Source organism: Cucurbita maxima, unplaced genomic scaffold (genome assembly GCF_002738345.1).
Source record: "Cucurbita maxima cultivar Rimu unplaced genomic scaffold, Cmax_1.0 Cma_Scf00008, whole genome shotgun sequence".
Lineage (NCBI taxonomy): Eukaryota > Viridiplantae > Streptophyta > Magnoliopsida > Cucurbitales > Cucurbitaceae > Cucurbita > Cucurbita maxima.
The window spans coordinates 3,371,431-3,390,224 of record NW_019272024.1 but is presented as its reverse complement, the minus strand read 5'-3'; the positions used below and the strand labels follow the sequence as shown (position 1 = coordinate 3,390,224).

Here is an 18,794-nt window from a genome sequence, read left to right as displayed (position 1 = left end):
TTTAAAATATACTATTTTAGAGTCTAATGGTTCAGTGAATTATTAAAAATTTTAAAATATTAAATTAGTTAAACATAACTTCAAAAGTTAAAAAAAAATTATTTTAAAATTTTTAAAAATCCATAATTAAAATAAAATAGACATACCTTTAAAAAGTTTAAAATAACAGAAATATTAAACATTTTAATATATGAATGTAATTCAACGAATAATAATAATACATCAATTATTATTATTTTAAAAGTGAATAATTACAAAGTCACTTCAAATGGGGGTAGCAATCCCATGCAGCTGAGTGTACGGGAAATAGTGGAGAGGCGTGCATACAAAAGTAGGGTAGGCGAAAATCCCAAGTCAATACAAAAGCAGTTTGACTTTTAAAGATTAAAGAAAAGCAAAGCAGCCGGTCCAGAGTCCCAAACCGGTGAGCTGTCCGTTTGGACAATTCCAAAATCAAAATACGACACGGCACTAAACGACAACGACAACCAAGTACCGGCAACCGGCAACTTACGCGGTAATTCCTCAGACCTAACTCAGTGTCGTATAACCCTAACCTTTCGACGTCACAATTTTAAATTCGGTTAAATTATCAGATAATTCATAAATTTTATTATGTATTTATAGTTAAATAATTTCATTTTTAACTTTTTTCCCCTCCTTTTTTAGATTTACCTGTAGAATTTGATAATCTATTAAATAAATAAAAAATTAAAATCTATAATATTATTATAAATAGTTGAGGAATATTTCATTTAAAGTTAATTTATAACAATTTAATCTGCCAATCATAAATGATTTAATTTTCATATTTTATAGACAAATAGGAGATATTTGTCTTTTTTAGACTTCATCACTAATTATACCTTTTGTTTAAAGTTTTTAAAACGCGTTTGTCATGGTCATGCATGTCCAAGGTGTGTTGTCAATGGCCGCATGACAGATGTCTCGATCTTGATTGTCCAGGATGTGTTGTCCATGGTTGCATGCCGTTCCAAACCACTTTTACATGCTTTCATTCTAGATAGTTTTTTACTATTTCATATTGGGTTAGTACGAGGGTGTATGACCGTTGACCAAAATCATGTCTAATACACCTACAAGGGCTAAAATGCCCCAAGTACTATAGGGGATATGATTAGTTGTTAACCTCTCTCTACCTGATAGTGACATGCAGTAAGCCGTTGTTGTTCCCTTTTACTTACATTCCCATTTAACACCAATTTCAATTTCTCAAATTTTGGTTTCAAAACTCTCTTTCGAAATTTCTCTGCCCCGGTTAGTGAGAGGTTTCTACAACAATGATTTGTTCTCCTTCGGATGGATGTGGGATCCCATGTTACACTGTATTTTATTACATAAATTAAATTATTATAAAAATAAACTTAATAGTTAAATAGTTTTTAGGATAAAAACTGTGTTTTTAATCCGTATATAATTAAAAAATTATCCTATGATTAGACAATTTAGCATTTAAATTATGATTTTTTCGAAAATTTGGTCTCTCTCTTTGTCTTTTTTTACCCAAAAGTCAACACAAAGGACTTCAAATCAAGCTTTCTCCATATTCTCAGTACAAACTATATTTTATTTTATTTTTATTTTCATTTTTATCGTCTTCTACCTCTGATCTTCTGGGTTTGCTATGTATTATAAGTTCTACGATTATGGAGATAAGTTTTAGAGAACCCCAGATGGTATATTTCATTTACAACTTGCAAAGACCTTTTGATTATTTATTTTGAGTTTACTCGCCGGAGACTGGTTTTCCGGCCGCCGTGGTATCAGTGGCTCCTTCGGCTTCCGTCGCCTCCCATTAGATTTGATCTTTTTTCCCCTTTCATTTTAATGGGGTTTGAGTTTGTGGGTATGAAATAAAGAAGGTTGACTGATAGATGAGGCAGAAAAGATCGATAAAAACCTAGAAAAACAATCCCGCCGCCGTCAAAAGGCGTTTCAGATATTCGAGATGCCGACGGATTTAGAAACTTCCGGTGAAGCCAGTATCTCCTCCACTGGAAATCAGCCTCCGCCGCCCAAATCCGCCGTGAAAAAGAAGCGTAACTTACCAGGAATGCCAGGTGAAAACCGCTAATTTCGTCGTGAAATTTGGATTTTTTGTTATTTTTTCCATTTAAATTTGAATGATTTTGTGAAACAGATCCGGAAGCAGAGGTAATTGCTCTGTCTCCGGAAACCCTTTTGGCCACAAATCGATTTGTGTGTGAAATCTGCAACAAAGGGTTTCAAAGAGATCAGAATCTGCAACTACACCGGCGAGGTCATAATCTTCCATGGAAACTCCGGCAACGAACGAGCAAAGAGGTGAAAAAGAAAGTGTATGTCTGCCCAGAGCCGTCGTGCGTCCACCACCATCCGTCGAGAGCCCTCGGCGATCTCACCGGAATAAAGAAGCATTTCTGCCGGAAACACAGCGAGAAGAAGTGGAAGTGCGACCGGTGCTCCAAGAAATACGCAGTCAAGTCGGATTGGAAAGCCCATTCTAAAATTTGCGGCACCAGAGAGTACAGATGTGACTGTGAAACTGTGTTTTCAAGGTCAAATTTCAAAATTAATTTATGGGTTTTGTTTGTTTGGTCAATTCCTTTAATGGGTCTTTTGAATTTCGATTTCGATTCTCTTTTTTTTGTACTTTTGTAGAAGAGATAGTTTCATCACTCACAGAGCTTTCTGTGATGCGTTGACGAAGGAGGCCGCCGTTACTCTGTCTCCGGCGACGGCGGAGATTCCTAATTTGGAGTCCGATCCCCAAGTTCAGCCACCGAGTTGTTCGTCTCCGCCGCCTACTGCTGCTTCTCTTTCCGCCACTTCCGCCGCCGCCCCAGTAGCTCCTCCATCATCCACTGAAGCGATATCTTCAATCTCGTCCATTCAGAAAAAAGGTAAATACAATTAGGTTTAAATCATGAATTTTAATTTAAATTTACTTTTATTTGAAAATATATAATTATAGTTTTATTTTTAGGTTTGAATTTTAAAAAATACTATTGAAGTTTTTTTCCTTAAAATAAAATAAAAATTAATTAGTATGATAATTAGCGGATAAAAAATGAATGTAAATATTTTAAAAAAATATTTTAACATGAAATGAAATAAATGGTAAAGATAATAATAAATAATTTCATATAACATATTAGCTATCGATTTTTCATTCAATTATTAGGTTGAAAAATACATTTTTTAAAATAATATTTCATAATTGAAAGGGATTTTTTTTTTTTTTTTTTTTTTTTTTTTGGAAATAAATTCAGTGACCCTTTTGGTTTAAAACTCCATTTTTAATTCATTTCAGCCTCGCCGGGAAATCCTCCGCAGCCGCTAGTAGAGTCACCAGGCAAAACGACCGTACCTAGCAATTCCAGCAGCAGCAACGCTACAGTATTGGCTAGCTTGTTTGCTTCACCCGCCGCATCACTGAGCTTACAGCCACCGCAGCAGCCCGGATTTTGCGACTTATTACGAGCCATGGCGCGACCCGATCGGGCGGCCGAAATAACATCGCCGTTGGTTTTTGAACCACTTTCTCTATGCCTATCGAACCACAGCGAATGGTCGCTTTTCGGAGCCGGAATCCAAGAAAGTCGCCCATACGTGCCGCCAACGCCACCGGCCATGTCCGCCACTGGGCTCCTGCAAAAGGCCGCTCAAATGGGTGCTGCTGCAGCGGCCAGCACATCAGTGTTTCGTGGATTTGGTTTGTCGTCTTCCTCTTCTTCTGCACAACAGGGGAGTTTATAATTAGTGGACGGAAAGGGCAACCCTCCGCCGCGCCGGTGGCAGTGGTGGGCAAAATGCGGCGTCAGATTGTAAAACAACTATGAAATCAGATCTTTTAGAAAAGTGTATTTTATCTGTTCTTCGTTTCAATTTAAGCTCTCATAGTCTACCATTTCAAGTTTGTAATAAGTTCATATATTTTCAAATTTATATAATTTTTTTTAGTTTGATGTTTGATGGTACAAGTCTAGATTTAAGTGAGGATGAAAGTCGTCATTTCTTAAATTAGGGAATGGGAATGATCATGGTTTATAATTAAGGAATACTCTCTCCATTCGCGTGAGTCATTTTGGGACCACAAAGCAAATCCATGAGAGCTTATACGACAATATCATACCATTATGGAGAGTCTTGTTCCTCTAACATAGTATTCGAGTCATGCCCTAAACTTAGTCGTGTCAATAGGTTCTCAAATGTTGAACAAATGACTCCAAAAGAAAAGAAGTCGAGCCTCGATTAAGGGAAGACGTACTTTGTTCGAGGAGAGGTGTTGAATGATAAAAGTCCCACATCGGCTAATTTAGGGAATGGTCATGAGTTTATATTCAAAGATATTCGAGGAATACTCTTTCCATCTCCAAATGACAATATCATATCACTGTAGAGAGCCGTGTTCGTTTATATAATTAAGTAAATTCTAAATCATCATCGTAAGTATCACCCACTAAATAAATATGCAATCATTGTCATTTGTGATTAAAAAAAAAAAAAATATTATTATTATTATTATTATTATTATTAAATATCTCGAGTTGGCCTTAAAAAAATAATTTAGGAGCAGAAAAAAGTATTAATTTAAATTTCCCTCAAGAAAATCATCAATTGCATTTATTTATTTTATTTAATTTTTCGAAATATATGTGAACCCTACACATAAAACCGGTGAAGGTTTTGAATTGGCGCTCGTCATCCATTTCGGAGCTCCTCTGGCGCTCGTTTGAGTTCCTAGGGTTTATTCTCGTTCAATTACTTGCAGAATTTTCTTCTCAGGCGACGGATTTTCCTTATTAAGCGCTAATTTTGCTAACCTCCAGTTGATGCATTTTCCCACATCTTCGCCCCGCACTTCATATTAACTTCAATCATTAACTCGCTGTCTCATCGATTTTTTACGTAAACCGGTACATTTTTTCTTTTGATCATTGTTTTCCCTCCTATTTTCATGGTGTAACTTATGCACTTTCTCGAAATTGTGTGCTATGGTCAAGAGATACCCAGGAGATAGTCACAGTTGAAATCTCTGATTGTTTTTCTGTTTACTGTTATGAACCCTATTCAAGCGAATTGATGAATTTGTGGCGTCAATCGTTAGAAAAGAACATAATATGCTACACCAGGGATTATTTCTTGGTGTTGTTTTATGGCGATGCTGATACTGATTGGCATTGGATTAATTTTTCAGTCAACCTACAAATATTAACCATATTGCGTAGCTCACTTCATCTCACTTGTTGCAGGTATGCTTTTGGTATGACTAATTGATTCTCTTTTCCAAATCAGGTTTGTTTCAGCTGCATTCTGTGGACGAATCTCAGATTGAAAGTTTGTTAGTTTGGTTGGTTTGTAGATGAATTCAGAGTGATGAAACTTTACAATCTGTATGGTATTATAGGTTCTACGTTGATTGAGAGAGTTTCTGAATCAAAGGAATTTTCTAAAAAGGACTAAGATGCAAACAGGATCTGTTTTGAGGCTTAATACTATTATATACTCTGGTGTTCAGAAAGCCACAGCTGCTGGACATCAAAGTGGTCTGTGCTATAGAAACAATTTGCTGCTTGGACGAGGGGAATTATTGACCAAGGATTGCGGGTTGTCTCATTCCTTGCCATATTCCACATTCACGATATCAAACACCTTTAGTTTTTCACCAAGATTCCAGTCCAAAAGAAAATCCATGGCTGCTTATTGTGCTAAATCTGTTTTTGGAGATGTCTCTGTTGAAAATTTAATCACAAACCGTGGAAATGCTTTAGAGCTTGCAACACCTGGGGGAGTGTTCAACCATAGAAATCATAGGAATTTTCAGAATGCTCGTATGAGTTTGAGAAGGAAACAAGCATCCAATAATTGTCGAATCGCTTGGAGCAGTTCAATTGATGCAATGCATGTGAAGGGCAATTGCTTTCTGCAAGTTGGGTTAACCAATCTTCATGCCTTATCTTATGCATGCTATGTTGCTGGGACTGCTAATTCTCCTGCTTTTGACAGCAATTCTAGTGATGAACAGTTCACAAATTCAACCATTCTGTCAAGCAAGTATGTCTTCTATTTTTGTTCTTAGTTTGATTAATGTATATTGTAAGAGCTTTTAGTTGTATATTGGTATATCTTCTTTCAATCTAGTAGTCATAGTTCGAGTAGGACTATTTAGTTAGTAATGTTTAAATCCTTTGGACTATCTTGGTAATATCATTTTCTGATGCATCATTGGACTTAGTCATGGTTCTATACCCTGATAATTACTGTCTTATGCTGAAGGATGTTAATCCTAATGAGCCATGGTTGAATTGCCTACTTGAGAGTGTTTGTTGAGCCCATGTTCATGTATATCCTCTCTGTACTACGTCACTATCTATTATTGGTATTGGTGTTGAGTTTTCTTCTTTCTTCTTTTGTTTTTCCTCTTTCAATCTCTTTATCATTCTTCCTCCTGTGTTCTGTATAGTAAACCTTTACTTATGAAGCCATTTGATCTTCCACACTAATGTACCTTGACACGATTTGTTTTGATCTCTAGAGGTTTATTAGGTGAGAGAACTTTGAAGCTGCTTTCAGGATCATGCTATCTTCCCCATCCAGCGAAAGAAGAGACAGGAGGAGAGGATGCTCATTTTATTTGTGTGGATGAACATGTGGTTGGTGTTGCGGATGGTGTAGGTGGTTGGGCTGATGTTGGTGTTGATGCTGGGGAGTTTGCTCGTGAACTTATGTCAAATTCGATAAGTGCAATACAGGAGCAGCCTGGAGACTCTGTTGACCCTGCCAAGGTGTTAGAGAAAGCTCACTCAGACACTACAGCTAAGGGTTCTTCAACAGCCTGCATCATTTCTCTTTCTGAAAAGGTACCCTTTACTGCGAGTTCCATAACTTCCAAGGTATTCGTGTCCCATGCTTTCTAATATTATGTGGTGAAGGAATTTATCATAAGATCGCTTACCAAGTTTGAAATTAATTTGCTTTACTTTTGGCCTATAAATTACTTAATGCTGTGACATGAAATTGTGTATAAATGTCAGTCCAGAAGTATATCCTCATTCAACTTGGAAGTCATATAAATTGTGTGTGTCAATGACATGATTTATCCCATTTCTTCTAACTACAAATTTGTGTAAAATTAGCAAACCAAAAGTATGCTATCATCCAATTTTGAAGGTATCTCCTTTGTTGTGCCTTGATGCTTAGGATTAGTCAAGTTAACTCTTCTTACTCTCTTGGACGATGGAATTATCATAGTATATTTTTAGTGAAATTTGTTTACACTTTTAATTTTGTAGTTTCAGAAGTACTCATCATCTATTTCATTTTTTTCCCTTTTTTTTTCATTAAAAAAATCAGTGTTATACTTTAAATCCCAGATGGCCCCGAAACATGAACAGCTATACGTGGTTTACATGCAATGAAGAACTATAATAGATGCATTAATGAAAAGTTTTGTTTTAATATCTCTACAGGGACTCCATGCTATTAATCTGGGGGATAGTGGATTCATAGTTATAAGAGATGGAAGCACTATTTTCAGATCTCCCGTTCAGCAGTATGGCTTCAATTTTCCTTATCAGTTGGAGAGCGGCAATGGTGCTGATTTACCGAGCTCTGGAGAGGTCTGTTAAATTTCTTTCTGAGTTCTCTTTTTTTGCACTTTTATGTTGCTTAAAACATCGATATCTTTAGGAGGGATGGAGGTTCTAGGTTACTTTAAACTGAGATAATCATATACTTGGTCTTTGAAAGGTTAAAATAATCCTCATCTTCCTGCGACCAGGTGAGGGGCAGAGTTATGGAAATTCATTACGAATGTGAACAGGCCGTTAGATCCAACCGTTTATCTCATTTTGAACCTTATTACTAATTTTCAAACTCAAAATGGCATGAAATCCTTGAGCAATAAATTGTGATACTATATACGTATGGACCACTATTTCCCCTTGGTTAAATGATGGTATACATTATCTCTGTTTATGTAATGCACTGAAGAATCTTTTCTTTGATCCTTCTGGTCAGGTTTTCATGATACCCGTCACACCGGGGGATATTATAGTTGCTGGAACGGATGGATTATTCGACAATCTATACAGCAATGAGATTTCAGCTGTTGTAGTTAATGCAGTTAGAGCTGGGTTGGAACCCGGAGTAACTGCACAAAACATAGCTGCTTTGGCACGCAAAAGGGCCCTGGATAGGAACCGGCAGACTCCGTTTTCTGCTGCTGCTCAAGAGGCTGGTTATCGCTACTATGGTGGTAAGCTGGATGATATCACTGTTGTTGTGTCGTATATAACAAGTTCCACAGATTCTCCTGTTTCTACACTTGAGCCCGATTCAAGTGTATTTTAGTGTCAATGGTGATTATGAGGATTGAAAATCTTTGGTCCCGGCGTTTCCAAACTCCTATCACTTAGTACTCCTGTTTTAGGAACAGCCATTAGGCAAATGATAGATATTACTCGAGATTTTCGAGTAACGAAAACCGCAGAAGCAGTCCACTGATTTCTGCAATCTCTTCATGTTCTTGCTTCTAGTGAACAGACTCGATTAAGTCATTGTTTTTTGATGTGATAATAATATCCTGTCCTATCTATTATTCGTTTCAGTCTTCAAGGACAATGAGTTCTCACCATGGTATCCTTCCAACTTTTTGCCCGGACGTTTGTGTCTTTACGAGCTTATGTTGGTCGGTCTTTTTGTCATTACAACTTGATGTTATTCTTTTGAGTTATATTCATACTCATAGGATCAGTGATAGTTGACGTTTTTTATTTCTATTTGTGACATCGACGATTTTAATGGTCACATAGGATCTCCCACCCTTCCATCATTTTTAAGAGCAAAATCAAAAGGATCAAACTACCTACTCATTATACGAAAGGAGACCAAGGTGAAGGAGAGTCCATTCATTAAATCAAAGCCCTATAATATGTGGATCTACAAAAGTTGAGTCTGAGTAGAGACCCATCTTAGGAGGGTGTCAAGTGTCAATTATAAAAGTGGGTACCAAAAACCCAAAAAAGAAAAACAAATCAAATACCCACAATGTCTCATTTCAACTTGTCAAACAGGAAAAAGTAACCATATAGATATGCAGAAGGAATAATTTGAATTAATTAAATAAAAAAAGTAAAAAAAAAAAAAAGAAATAGTTGACGAATACGAGTATTTTGTTAAGCACGGTGTAAATAGATCCACCGACCAATTTCAATATACCTATGCCTCAATATTTCATCTCTATTATTGTTAAATTCAAAAAGTAGGAAAAAAAAAAATAAATTTGACTAAACACGTAAATGACTTAATTCAATGATGATGCGTTAAAAAAAACGTTAATTACGTTCTAAAACATGAATTAAGCTAATCAAACGATGATGTGACTTATTTACTTGACAAACTGTAGCTAATTTAACCTGATATTACATTACAAATGATGGTGTTAAGAATCACGAACCTTCACAATGATATGATGTAGTTTACTTTGAGTATAAAGTCTCGTGGATTTGTTTTTGGTTTCCCAAAAAATCTCGTACCAATAGATACTATTCCTTATAAATTCACTGACGTGGGACTCCTCTCCTCCTCTCCCAACAACCCTCGGTGGGCAACTAGATAAGGTCAAATAACTCAGTACAAATATACTTTTTAAAAAACAATATATTAAATCACGTTTGTAATCCAAATCGCTTTATTTAGTCACTTCATATTAAATTTAATTAATCTTTTTTTAAAGATAAGATAACAAACTTCCATTCAAAATTTTATTTTGTTTTTTTTTTCTTTTTTCTAATGGTTTGCCAAATAATCACATTATACTAAATCAACTAAAATTTGTCCAATATACATAAAAATTCAGACAAAATTAATTTGGTAGCGTTATATTTATGTATTTATTATTATTTAAACCTTTTTATAAAAAAAAAAAATATATGTATTTGATTATTGTGTGGCTTAAATACTTTTTAATTTCAAAAGTTATCTCTACTGGTTTTCCCCATCAATCATGTCTCATAGAAATAAAGGTTTAATTTGAGGGGCCATTTGAAATGGTAAATTATATAATAAATAAATAAATAAATAAATCAATAAAAAGAAAGAATATTACACCAAATCAAATGTCTTTTTGAATAAATTTGACTTTGGTGAAACATTTATTTTATTTTATTTAAAATACATATTATTTAATTGAAAGTAATGTATAAGTTTTTTTTATAGAAATTTTAAAATCTTAAATATATTATAAAAATAAATGAAAAAAAGTGCTTTTAATTAGTCTTAAAGCACTTTCCATCCTTCTCAAAAAGTTATATCGAATTCATCTTTACACATTGATTGAAATGGCAGTAGTAATGCTAAGAGTTGTCCTGTTTTTTATTTTCGTTCGGGTTAGGTTTCTTCGATCCAAAGTAATTTATAATAGATATTGTCTATTTTGACATATTATATATTGCTAGGCTCTAGTCCTATCCCGATCATGCCACGTACTATCTACTGACTGACTCTGATATCATTATGTAACAGCTCAGTCCACTGCTAGTAGATATTGTCATATTCCGATCATCCTCATAACGAATATTTAGTTCTCCCTCCAATCGATGTGGGATCTCACATTTCTACATGTCGATTTTTACTAAACCAAGGAGAAAATAGTGTTTGCACGCGCCATTGAAATGCTCACGTAAACGGGAGTGTTCGACAAGAATTAATCGAGATCAGGAGTGTTCATATGATTTGAGAACTCGACCAACCTAGACTATTCAACCCATGAATTAGATTTTTTTTTTTTTTTTCTAGTTTGGGTTACAGTTGAATTTTTGAAAAACCAAAAATTCGTTCACTAATTGACATCTTTTTGGCCAAGTCAACCAAACCAATCTGAAAATAGAGTTACAACTCAATTCAATCGTACCATATGAAAATTAAGAATATTTGACATTTGCAACCGAGATCGATAATGTGTGACTTATAAATATTTAATATTTTAATTTTATGATATTTTGCTTATTAATATAATATAAAAAGAAGAACAACAACGACTTGGCAACTCAACCCAAAAACAGAGGTTGATTGAGTGGTAAATTTTATTCGAGTTGCTCAAGTCACTAACCTAATCAACCCGAAATTTTGGGTTGGTCCAAAAATTTTTACTAATTCAACCTACCAGTGTACGCTCTTATTCGATATCTCCAGTATCTTTTGTAAATATGTATAAAAAAAAAAAAATCACAATATTTTATGGATTTAAATCCCAAAACACAAAGTTACAAAATAAATAAATAAAATATTTTAATTAAAGTTGTGAAAAATTAACCCAATATTTAAAAAATGTATTTTTATAATTTTTTTTTTTTATCATAAAAAATCACTCAAACACATTTTTTTAATTAATAGTTTTTATTTATTATTATTATTATTATTTTTTTTTTTGTCAAAGGTGCTCAATAGAAAAAGTGATTTTATTTTAAAAAATTTATTTAAGCAAAAACACGTTTTGTTGTTTTCATATATATTTTTAATTTATTTCTATTCAACGTTAATTATTTTTGTACGTAACTATTTATTTTTTATTGAGTTAAAAAAAAGTGGAGTAAGAAAGTTCAAACTTTTTATGGGGATCGATAACATATGTTTTAATTAAGATTTAATAAAAAAATATCTTATAATTTTTTAAATAAATTAGAGTAACAAACAAAAAAAAATATTTTATGATGAATGTGATGTCCATGCATGCACGTATTACATACATTAGTAAGTCAGTTATGAGATTTCATGTCATGTTATCATGAAAGTAGATTATGACAATTACTCATTTAATACCACGATCACGATCCCGAGGTATTAAATGATATTTTTTAGTACTTCCAATACCTACAACTTCTAGGGACCTCATGGGTCGAATCTTCAAGAGCTTTCTAGACTTATTAGTAAAAACGGTAACGAAGACGTAGGAGTTTGTTCCAAGACTAAAGAGCAATGTGATTAGCACCTCAAGCCGTTTTGACTAGTAAGCTTTATGTCATATAAATCTTAGTTGAACATCAATAATTTTCTCGGAAGCATGGCCCGCTTAACGTAGATACCATTTGTATTTGACTTACGCCCAATAAAATATCTTAGTTTTAGAAGGTTTCTAACTTGATAATTACCGCTGATAATGAGACTAATTTTAGTGCTAATATTCACGGGAAGCAATGAAGTGAGAATTTTGTTACTTATAATAACAATGTATCTAAGAAAACGTTAGATTGTGTGTTGATGTAACGTGATATAATTATTATCTGCCAATGGACACTTAAAATGTCAGAGCTTATCTTCAATAATTTTAGGAATTTATTCTCTCTTTTTTACTAAAATAATCTACAAACTTTTACAAAATGCTTACTTAAAACTATGCTTATTTAGGGTTTTAGCCTCCAAGTATTTTTTTTTTTTTTTAATTTCTTAGAAACAACAATATCTAAAAAATTAAGATAATTATATTGATTCTTTATTATTTTATTTTTTAAAATTTAAAATGTAATTTTTCTAAAAACTTTTATTGGGTTTTGAATTCACGATTGAAGTGAAATTCGTATATTTGAGCTGCAATTTGTCTGTATTTAGGGGTGTTTATGGTTCAATAATTCGACCAACTTGACCTATCTAATCTATACCGTAAAGGTTGGGTTAAATTTTAAAAAAACTAAAAATTCGGTTTGGTTTGCAGTTCGACATAGTTTGGGTCGAGGAGGGTTACAACTCAACCCGACTCATCTTAATGCTTGTAACTCATGTTAGTGATGAATTGTGACGTGTAAATATTTAATATTTGAGTTTATGAGATTTTAATTATTAATGTAACATGTAAAGTGGATAGGTAGAATTTTTTTAATAATTAAAAGAAAGAACAACCCACAACCAAACCTGAAAAAATAGAGTGTCGAATTAGATTGTGAACTCTATTTGGATTGTTCGGGTCACCAACATTTAGGTTGGTCTAAAAAATTTTTTTCAACCAAATCCAACCTAACTTTTACGTTCACACCTACCTAAATTTCTTACTTATAAAATTATGTTTATAAAAAAATTAAAAGTTTAATTTTAGACCAATAACCAAAATAAAAAGAAATTATAAACTCAATTATGAATGTGTTTTATGTTTTTTTCCTTAAACTAAAAGTTTCTCTCTAACCTCTCTTGCTCGGCTTCGAGGCTCGACACATACTCGACTATGGTTCATACCCGAACAAAAGAATAGGGGAACAGCTTCGACTCGGGCAAAGCCGAATAAGCCGAGAATCAAAGAAAAGCAAGATTAGGCTTGAAAGAGAAGGGTGTAAGAGATGAAAAAGAAAGAGGCAGGCAGGCGTATGTGTAGTGTCGATCATGCCCCCTTCCTTACCATATTACTTTGTCCTTCTTCTATGTCAATCTCGACTTTCCTTTTTTCCTCTCGATTCCTTTTTAAATTCTTCAATAGCTTCATTCACATACTTTTAGTTTCTAACAAATATCGATCTCGAACCGTTCTGGGTCTGTTGATATCTTTTAAATCGTTGCAATTGTGCTTTTAAACTTACGAGACTACTTGTGAACAGTCATGGATGAAATTATAATAGTATAATTTAATTGTATGGATGAAATTCTCGAAAAAAAAGTATTATTTTTTTGTAATGATTAATGGATTAAGAATATCAATTTTTCTATATCATTATTTAAGTTTCGTATTAAAGAACATAGTAAAAAGAATTATATTTTAAAATTTTATGAGTATTTTTGAAATACGATAATAACTTTTTTTATCCCAATATTTTTAATTTTTAAAAGAAATTTAAATGTGTTATTAAAAATTTTGAAAGGTAAAAACAGTAGTTTATTATTATTATTATTTTTACTAGGATTTATTTTTATTATGCTATTTGAATCTTCTCGTACTTTTAATTCCAACACATTATTAATATTGGTTACAAACGTCAAATATTTTTAATTATTTATAGTAATCTTAATAAAGTTAGATTAGATTATAATCAATTTTTATATGTCGGGTGAGAATATATATATATATATATATATATATATATATATATATATATATATATTATTCATACTTGAAATATTAGGAGTATTTTTGAAGTATAAAGTTTCTATTCATATATTTTTAATTTTTAAAAATTTAAATGTATTATTAAAATTTTTAAAAGGGGGAGGATATTTATTTTAAATTTTAAAGTTTTAATTTAAAACTAAAAAAGAATTATTAAAAAAATTGTATTTTTAAGAGAGTAGAAAATATTTTTATTAATTTAAGGGAGAAAAATAAAAATGGGTAAATATTTATGTGAGAATTAAAAAAAAAAAAAAATTTGTGGGATGAATCCGTGCAATTCGGAGATAAAAGGCCATTCATTCACAAACTCACTCAGTCATCGGAAAAAAAAAACAGAACAAATTCTTCTTCCTGTTCTTAGTTAATTAGAATGAGAGTTCCTGTTTCCAATCACCACTCATCCAAACCATCCTCTGCTCCTACACCAAATCCTAAGCTCGACTCCTCCCCCTCCCCCACCGCCTTCCGCCCCCCCACCACCACCGCCACCACCGCCACCCCCGGTTACGAACCCACCTCCGTTCTAGATCTCCGCCGTAGCCCCAGCCCCGTGGCGCCAGATAACCCTCTCTCCTCCGCCGACGACCGTCACAACAACAGCCATCCTCTGGACTGGGATGAACGCACTCTCCAGAACCTTGACTGGGAATCCATCATGGGCGATTTGGGCGTAAACGATGACTCCAATTCTGCTCTCAAGAACACCACCGCCGCCACCACCACCACCACCGACGACAATACCCACGATCATGTTCCTCACTTTTCCGAATTCCTTCACTCCCAGCCGTTCGATCAAACCGCCCACCTCCTCCCCTCTGATTTCTTCCTCTCCGAACCATATTCCAATCACTCCGCCGCCATGCTCCACCAGACCTTCGATTTCGCCCCCAATTCCAACGACCCATCTCTCCATTTCCTCGAAGATCTCGTCGACGCCGCCGATTGCTTCGATTCCAATGATTTCCACCTCGCTCACGTCATACTAGAGCGGCTCAATCACCGCCTTCAATCCGCCTCCTCCGCCAAACCTCTTCACCGGGCCGCCTTCTTCTTCAAAGAAGCTCTTCAATCTCTCCTCTCCACCTCCGCCACCCGCCATAACTCCTCCTCTTCCTGGCCCGACATCGTCCATACTATTAAGGCCCATAAGGCCTTCTCTGCAATTTCTCCGATTCCCCTGTTTTCCCACTTCACCACCAATCAAATCCTTCTCGAAGCTCTCAACGCTTCCTCTTTCATTCATATAATTGATTTCGACATCGGATTTGGTGGGCAATACGCCTCTTTCATGAAGGAGATAGCTGATAAAGCAGAATCAAGAAACGTTGTTCCGCCAGTGATTCGAATTACCGCCGTCGTGTTTGAGGAATTTGCGGTGGAGAGTCGGTTGACTAGAGAGAATCTCTGCCAGTTTGCTCAAGATTTGAAGCTCCGATTTCATATTGATCTTGTGCCGCTTCAGACTTTCAAGACGTTATCTTTCAAATCGGTGAAATTCATGGAAGGGGAGAAGGTGGCGATTCTGTTAACTCCGACCATCTTCCGCCGTCTCGGGAGTTCTAATGGCATAGCCTCTTTTCTCGCCGACGTGCGATTAGTGTCTCCGTGCGTCGTCGTGTTTGTCGATTTCGAAGGGTGGTCGGACTCCGGCAAGGCGTCGTTCAAGAGGAATTTGTTGGATAGTCTGGAGTTTTACGCCATGATGCTCGAGTCGCTGGACGCGGCAGGGGCCGACGGCGAGTGGGTGCGGCGGATTGAGACGTTTGTTCTTCGGCCGAAGATCTTGGCGGCGGTCGAAGGAGCAGGGAGAATGGCGGTGCCGCTGTGGAGGGAGGTGTTCCACTCGGTCGGGATGAGGCCGGTGGCGCTGAGTCAGTTTGCTGATTTTCAAGCGGAATGCTTACTTGGCAAAGTACAGGTCCGAGGGTTCCAAGTTGGCAAACGGCATGCTGAGCTGGTGCTGTGCTGGCATGAGAGACCTCTGGTCGCCACGTCCGCGTGGAGGTGTTAGCTGTTAAGAAGTTGAGCTCGTAAAATTGGATAACTACAAATCATGAGTAAAATTACAATTCAAATTCAAGAACATAACTCAAAATTTTTAAAATTTTGAAATTATATAAATTGGGTGGGGACTAAATTGTAATTTACCTTCTTTTTATTTAGAATTTAATTTTCCCAATGTTATATTTACCGTTTTTCTTTAACTGTTGTAAAAAACAATGTTATCTGAACACTTTTTGGATACTTTTTTACCTTGTGTTTAAATAATTTTTAATTCCAAAAAATAAAAAATTAATTACAGATAAAGCAATATATATATATATATATATATAAATAATTAATTAATCACAAGTTGACAGTCATCTGTCCTATTTAAAATCTTTCTTTCAAAGTAATGTAAAGTTTTATTTTATTATTATTATTATTTTTTTATTTTATAGAATTTTCAAAATCTCTTTTTACTATACAATCAAACCTTATAACAAATTTTAAAAGTAATTTTAATCGATCATAAATAAAGCACTTTCCATTCCTTCTAAATAAAAAGCAATACTTTATATAAAGTTAATTTTCAGACATCAATTAAAAATAAAATATAGTTCGATTAAATTTAGCTCGATCTATCGATATTATCTATAAATTAAAGAACTCGAGATAGAAATAAATTGATATCTGATATCTTATAAATATATAAAAAAAAAACATAATAAATAAGCTAAATTATAAAACATACTTCTAAAACGTTACCAAATATATTATTTCAAAAGTTATAACTTTACACGTTACCGTTTATAAACGTTTCAAGTCATCCCTATACCCATCATTTAAAATTCTAATGAATCGATGTCAATCGATATCGTAATTTTTTAAGGAATAAAATTAATTTTTTTATTGAAGTTTTTGTAATTTAATCTTGAAAATATGAATACTTTGGAAAAAAAAAAATATTGATCCAAAGAATATTTATAAAGTGATCCCAAAATAATTATAATTTTGATAAGAACACCCAAGTAATCTAAATAACTTTTTTTTTTTTTTTTTACCATTTTAAGGAAATAATGAATATTATCAATATTTCTTAGATTGATGTGGTTGCAATGAATCCTTCCTTTGCATTAAAGTTTTCATCTAAAAATAACTATATATATATATATATATATATATATATATATACGGTTTTAAATAGTAAAACACAAAATTACAAGGCCAAAAAAAAAATATATTTTTTGGGTTGTATTTTTAAAAATTAAAAAAATTCAATTCTTGCTCGCCCAGCTTAAAAATAGAGTTTATAGTGCAATGGTATAGATTGTTATAAATATTTAATATTTAAATTTTATGAAGTTTTAGTATTAAAATAATTAAAAAAAAATTAATTGATCGACCATTCAATCCAACCCAATCACCATACACTACTAAGTGTATTTGTTAGACGAACACGACTCTCCACAATAGTATAATATTGTCCATTTTGAACCTAAGCTCTCATGGATTTGCTTTGGGCTTCCTCAAAGGCTTCATACCAATGGAGAATGTATTCTTCGATTATAAACCCATGACCATTCCCAAAATTAGGGATGTGGGACTTTCATCATCCAACACCTCCCCTTAATCGAGACTCGACTCCTTTGGAGTCCTAGTCATTTTTTACTATGCCTTGGAGTCCTTTGTTCGATATTTGAGGATTTACCAATCTATTGGCACGACTAAGTTTAGAGTATAACTCTGATACTATGTTAGATGAACACGACTCTCTATTTTTTTTGTACATATTTAGAAGAATTTGAAGCCATAATTTAAAAACACGACCCAAACCAATTCAGCTCACGAACATCTTTCGGATATAGAAGATACCGATGATGATGCCTAAAAAATTAAATGAACTTACTAAAGTGATGTTGTTGGATCAATTATACAAATTTGGAATCTTAAACCTTTTATTTTTCTTTCTTTCCTTTGTGTTCTTTTGTGTGCTTCAAGCTTCCATCTCCCACCACGTCTCGAACCTTAGCCCTTAAGCACATGGACTTCAAACATTTTATATATTATATTTATATTTTTTTTTTCTTTTCTATTTATTCTTCTACACAAACTTTTAATTATTTTTGTTCTATACAATGTAAAACGTGCACTTATTTTAAACCACAAAATATATATATATATAAAATATAAAAAAAATTTCTTTTCTTCTTTGAAAAATAATTATACTTTTGTGAAGTGATCACGGTGGGTCGGGGATCATATGCGTTTACTAATCGAGCTATACTTAAATTGATAAAGTACAAATTCAAGGGTTCCAAATTGGTAAACGACATGTTGAGTTACTATTGTACTTACGTGAGAGGTCTCTTATCGACAGGTCGTAGATGTGTAAATGGTAAAAAAGAATCACCGTATTGAATTTGATTATAATCGTATACATATTTAATGTGTTTTTAAATTTTGTTACCATTTGAGAATTTTTTTAATTAAATAAGTCCTTGATTATTATTATCAATTTGGGTATTTTTCTCGGTAAATATTATTTTTTATTGGGCTTATTATTAAGCTCAAAATTATATTCCTTTAGACTTCAGAACAGTAAAATTTTCAATTCAACCCAAAAAATTCGAGTTATTCGAATCATTTCTTCAGATTCCTTTATAAGTAAACTTTGATATGCTCGTGAATTCTAGGGTATCCTTCAGCTTCGACTTTAGTT

General features: G+C 33.7%; 3 protein-coding genes across 5 annotated transcripts; all 3 read left to right on the top strand.

Moving 5' to 3' along the window:
* The first annotated feature begins 1,519 nt into the window (after positions 1-1,519).
* LOC111483023 (protein indeterminate-domain 1-like) lies at positions 1,520-3,908 on the top strand. Its single transcript, XM_023129111.1, has 4 exons — positions 1,520-2,081; positions 2,162-2,558; positions 2,662-2,903; positions 3,314-3,908. Exons 1-4 carry the CDS (start codon positions 1,970-1,972, stop codon positions 3,757-3,759), a joined length of 1,197 nt encoding a protein of 398 aa, XP_022984879.1. The 5' UTR covers positions 1,520-1,969; the 3' UTR covers positions 3,760-3,908.
* A 741-nt stretch (positions 3,909-4,649) lies between these two features.
* Positions 4,650-8,619, top strand: LOC111483015 (probable protein phosphatase 2C 80). 3 transcript variants are annotated; one of them, XM_023129101.1, is made up of 6 exons: positions 4,663-4,919; positions 5,256-5,298; positions 5,411-6,057; positions 6,539-6,863; positions 7,473-7,622; positions 8,023-8,619. In XM_023129101.1, the coding sequence occupies exons 3-6, from the start codon at positions 5,468-5,470 to the stop codon at positions 8,353-8,355; spliced, it is 1,398 nt and encodes a 465-aa protein (XP_022984869.1). In that variant the 5' UTR covers positions 4,663-4,919; positions 5,256-5,298; positions 5,411-5,467; the 3' UTR covers positions 8,356-8,619. The 3 variants fall into 3 exon arrangements, with proteins under 3 accessions (XP_022984867.1, XP_022984869.1, XP_022984868.1); XM_023129099.1 differs by lacking the exon at positions 5,256-5,298 and having other exon boundaries at positions 4,650-4,919; positions 5,299-6,057; XM_023129100.1 differs by having other exon boundaries at positions 5,256-6,057.
* Positions 8,620-14,399: 5,780 nt separating this feature from the next.
* LOC111483113 (scarecrow-like protein 15) lies at positions 14,400-16,346 on the top strand. The gene has a single exon (XM_023129253.1). It carries the CDS (start codon positions 14,463-14,465, stop codon positions 16,101-16,103), a length of 1,641 nt encoding a protein of 546 aa, XP_022985021.1. The 5' UTR covers positions 14,400-14,462; the 3' UTR covers positions 16,104-16,346.
* The last annotated feature ends 2,448 nt before the right edge of the window (positions 16,347-18,794 follow it).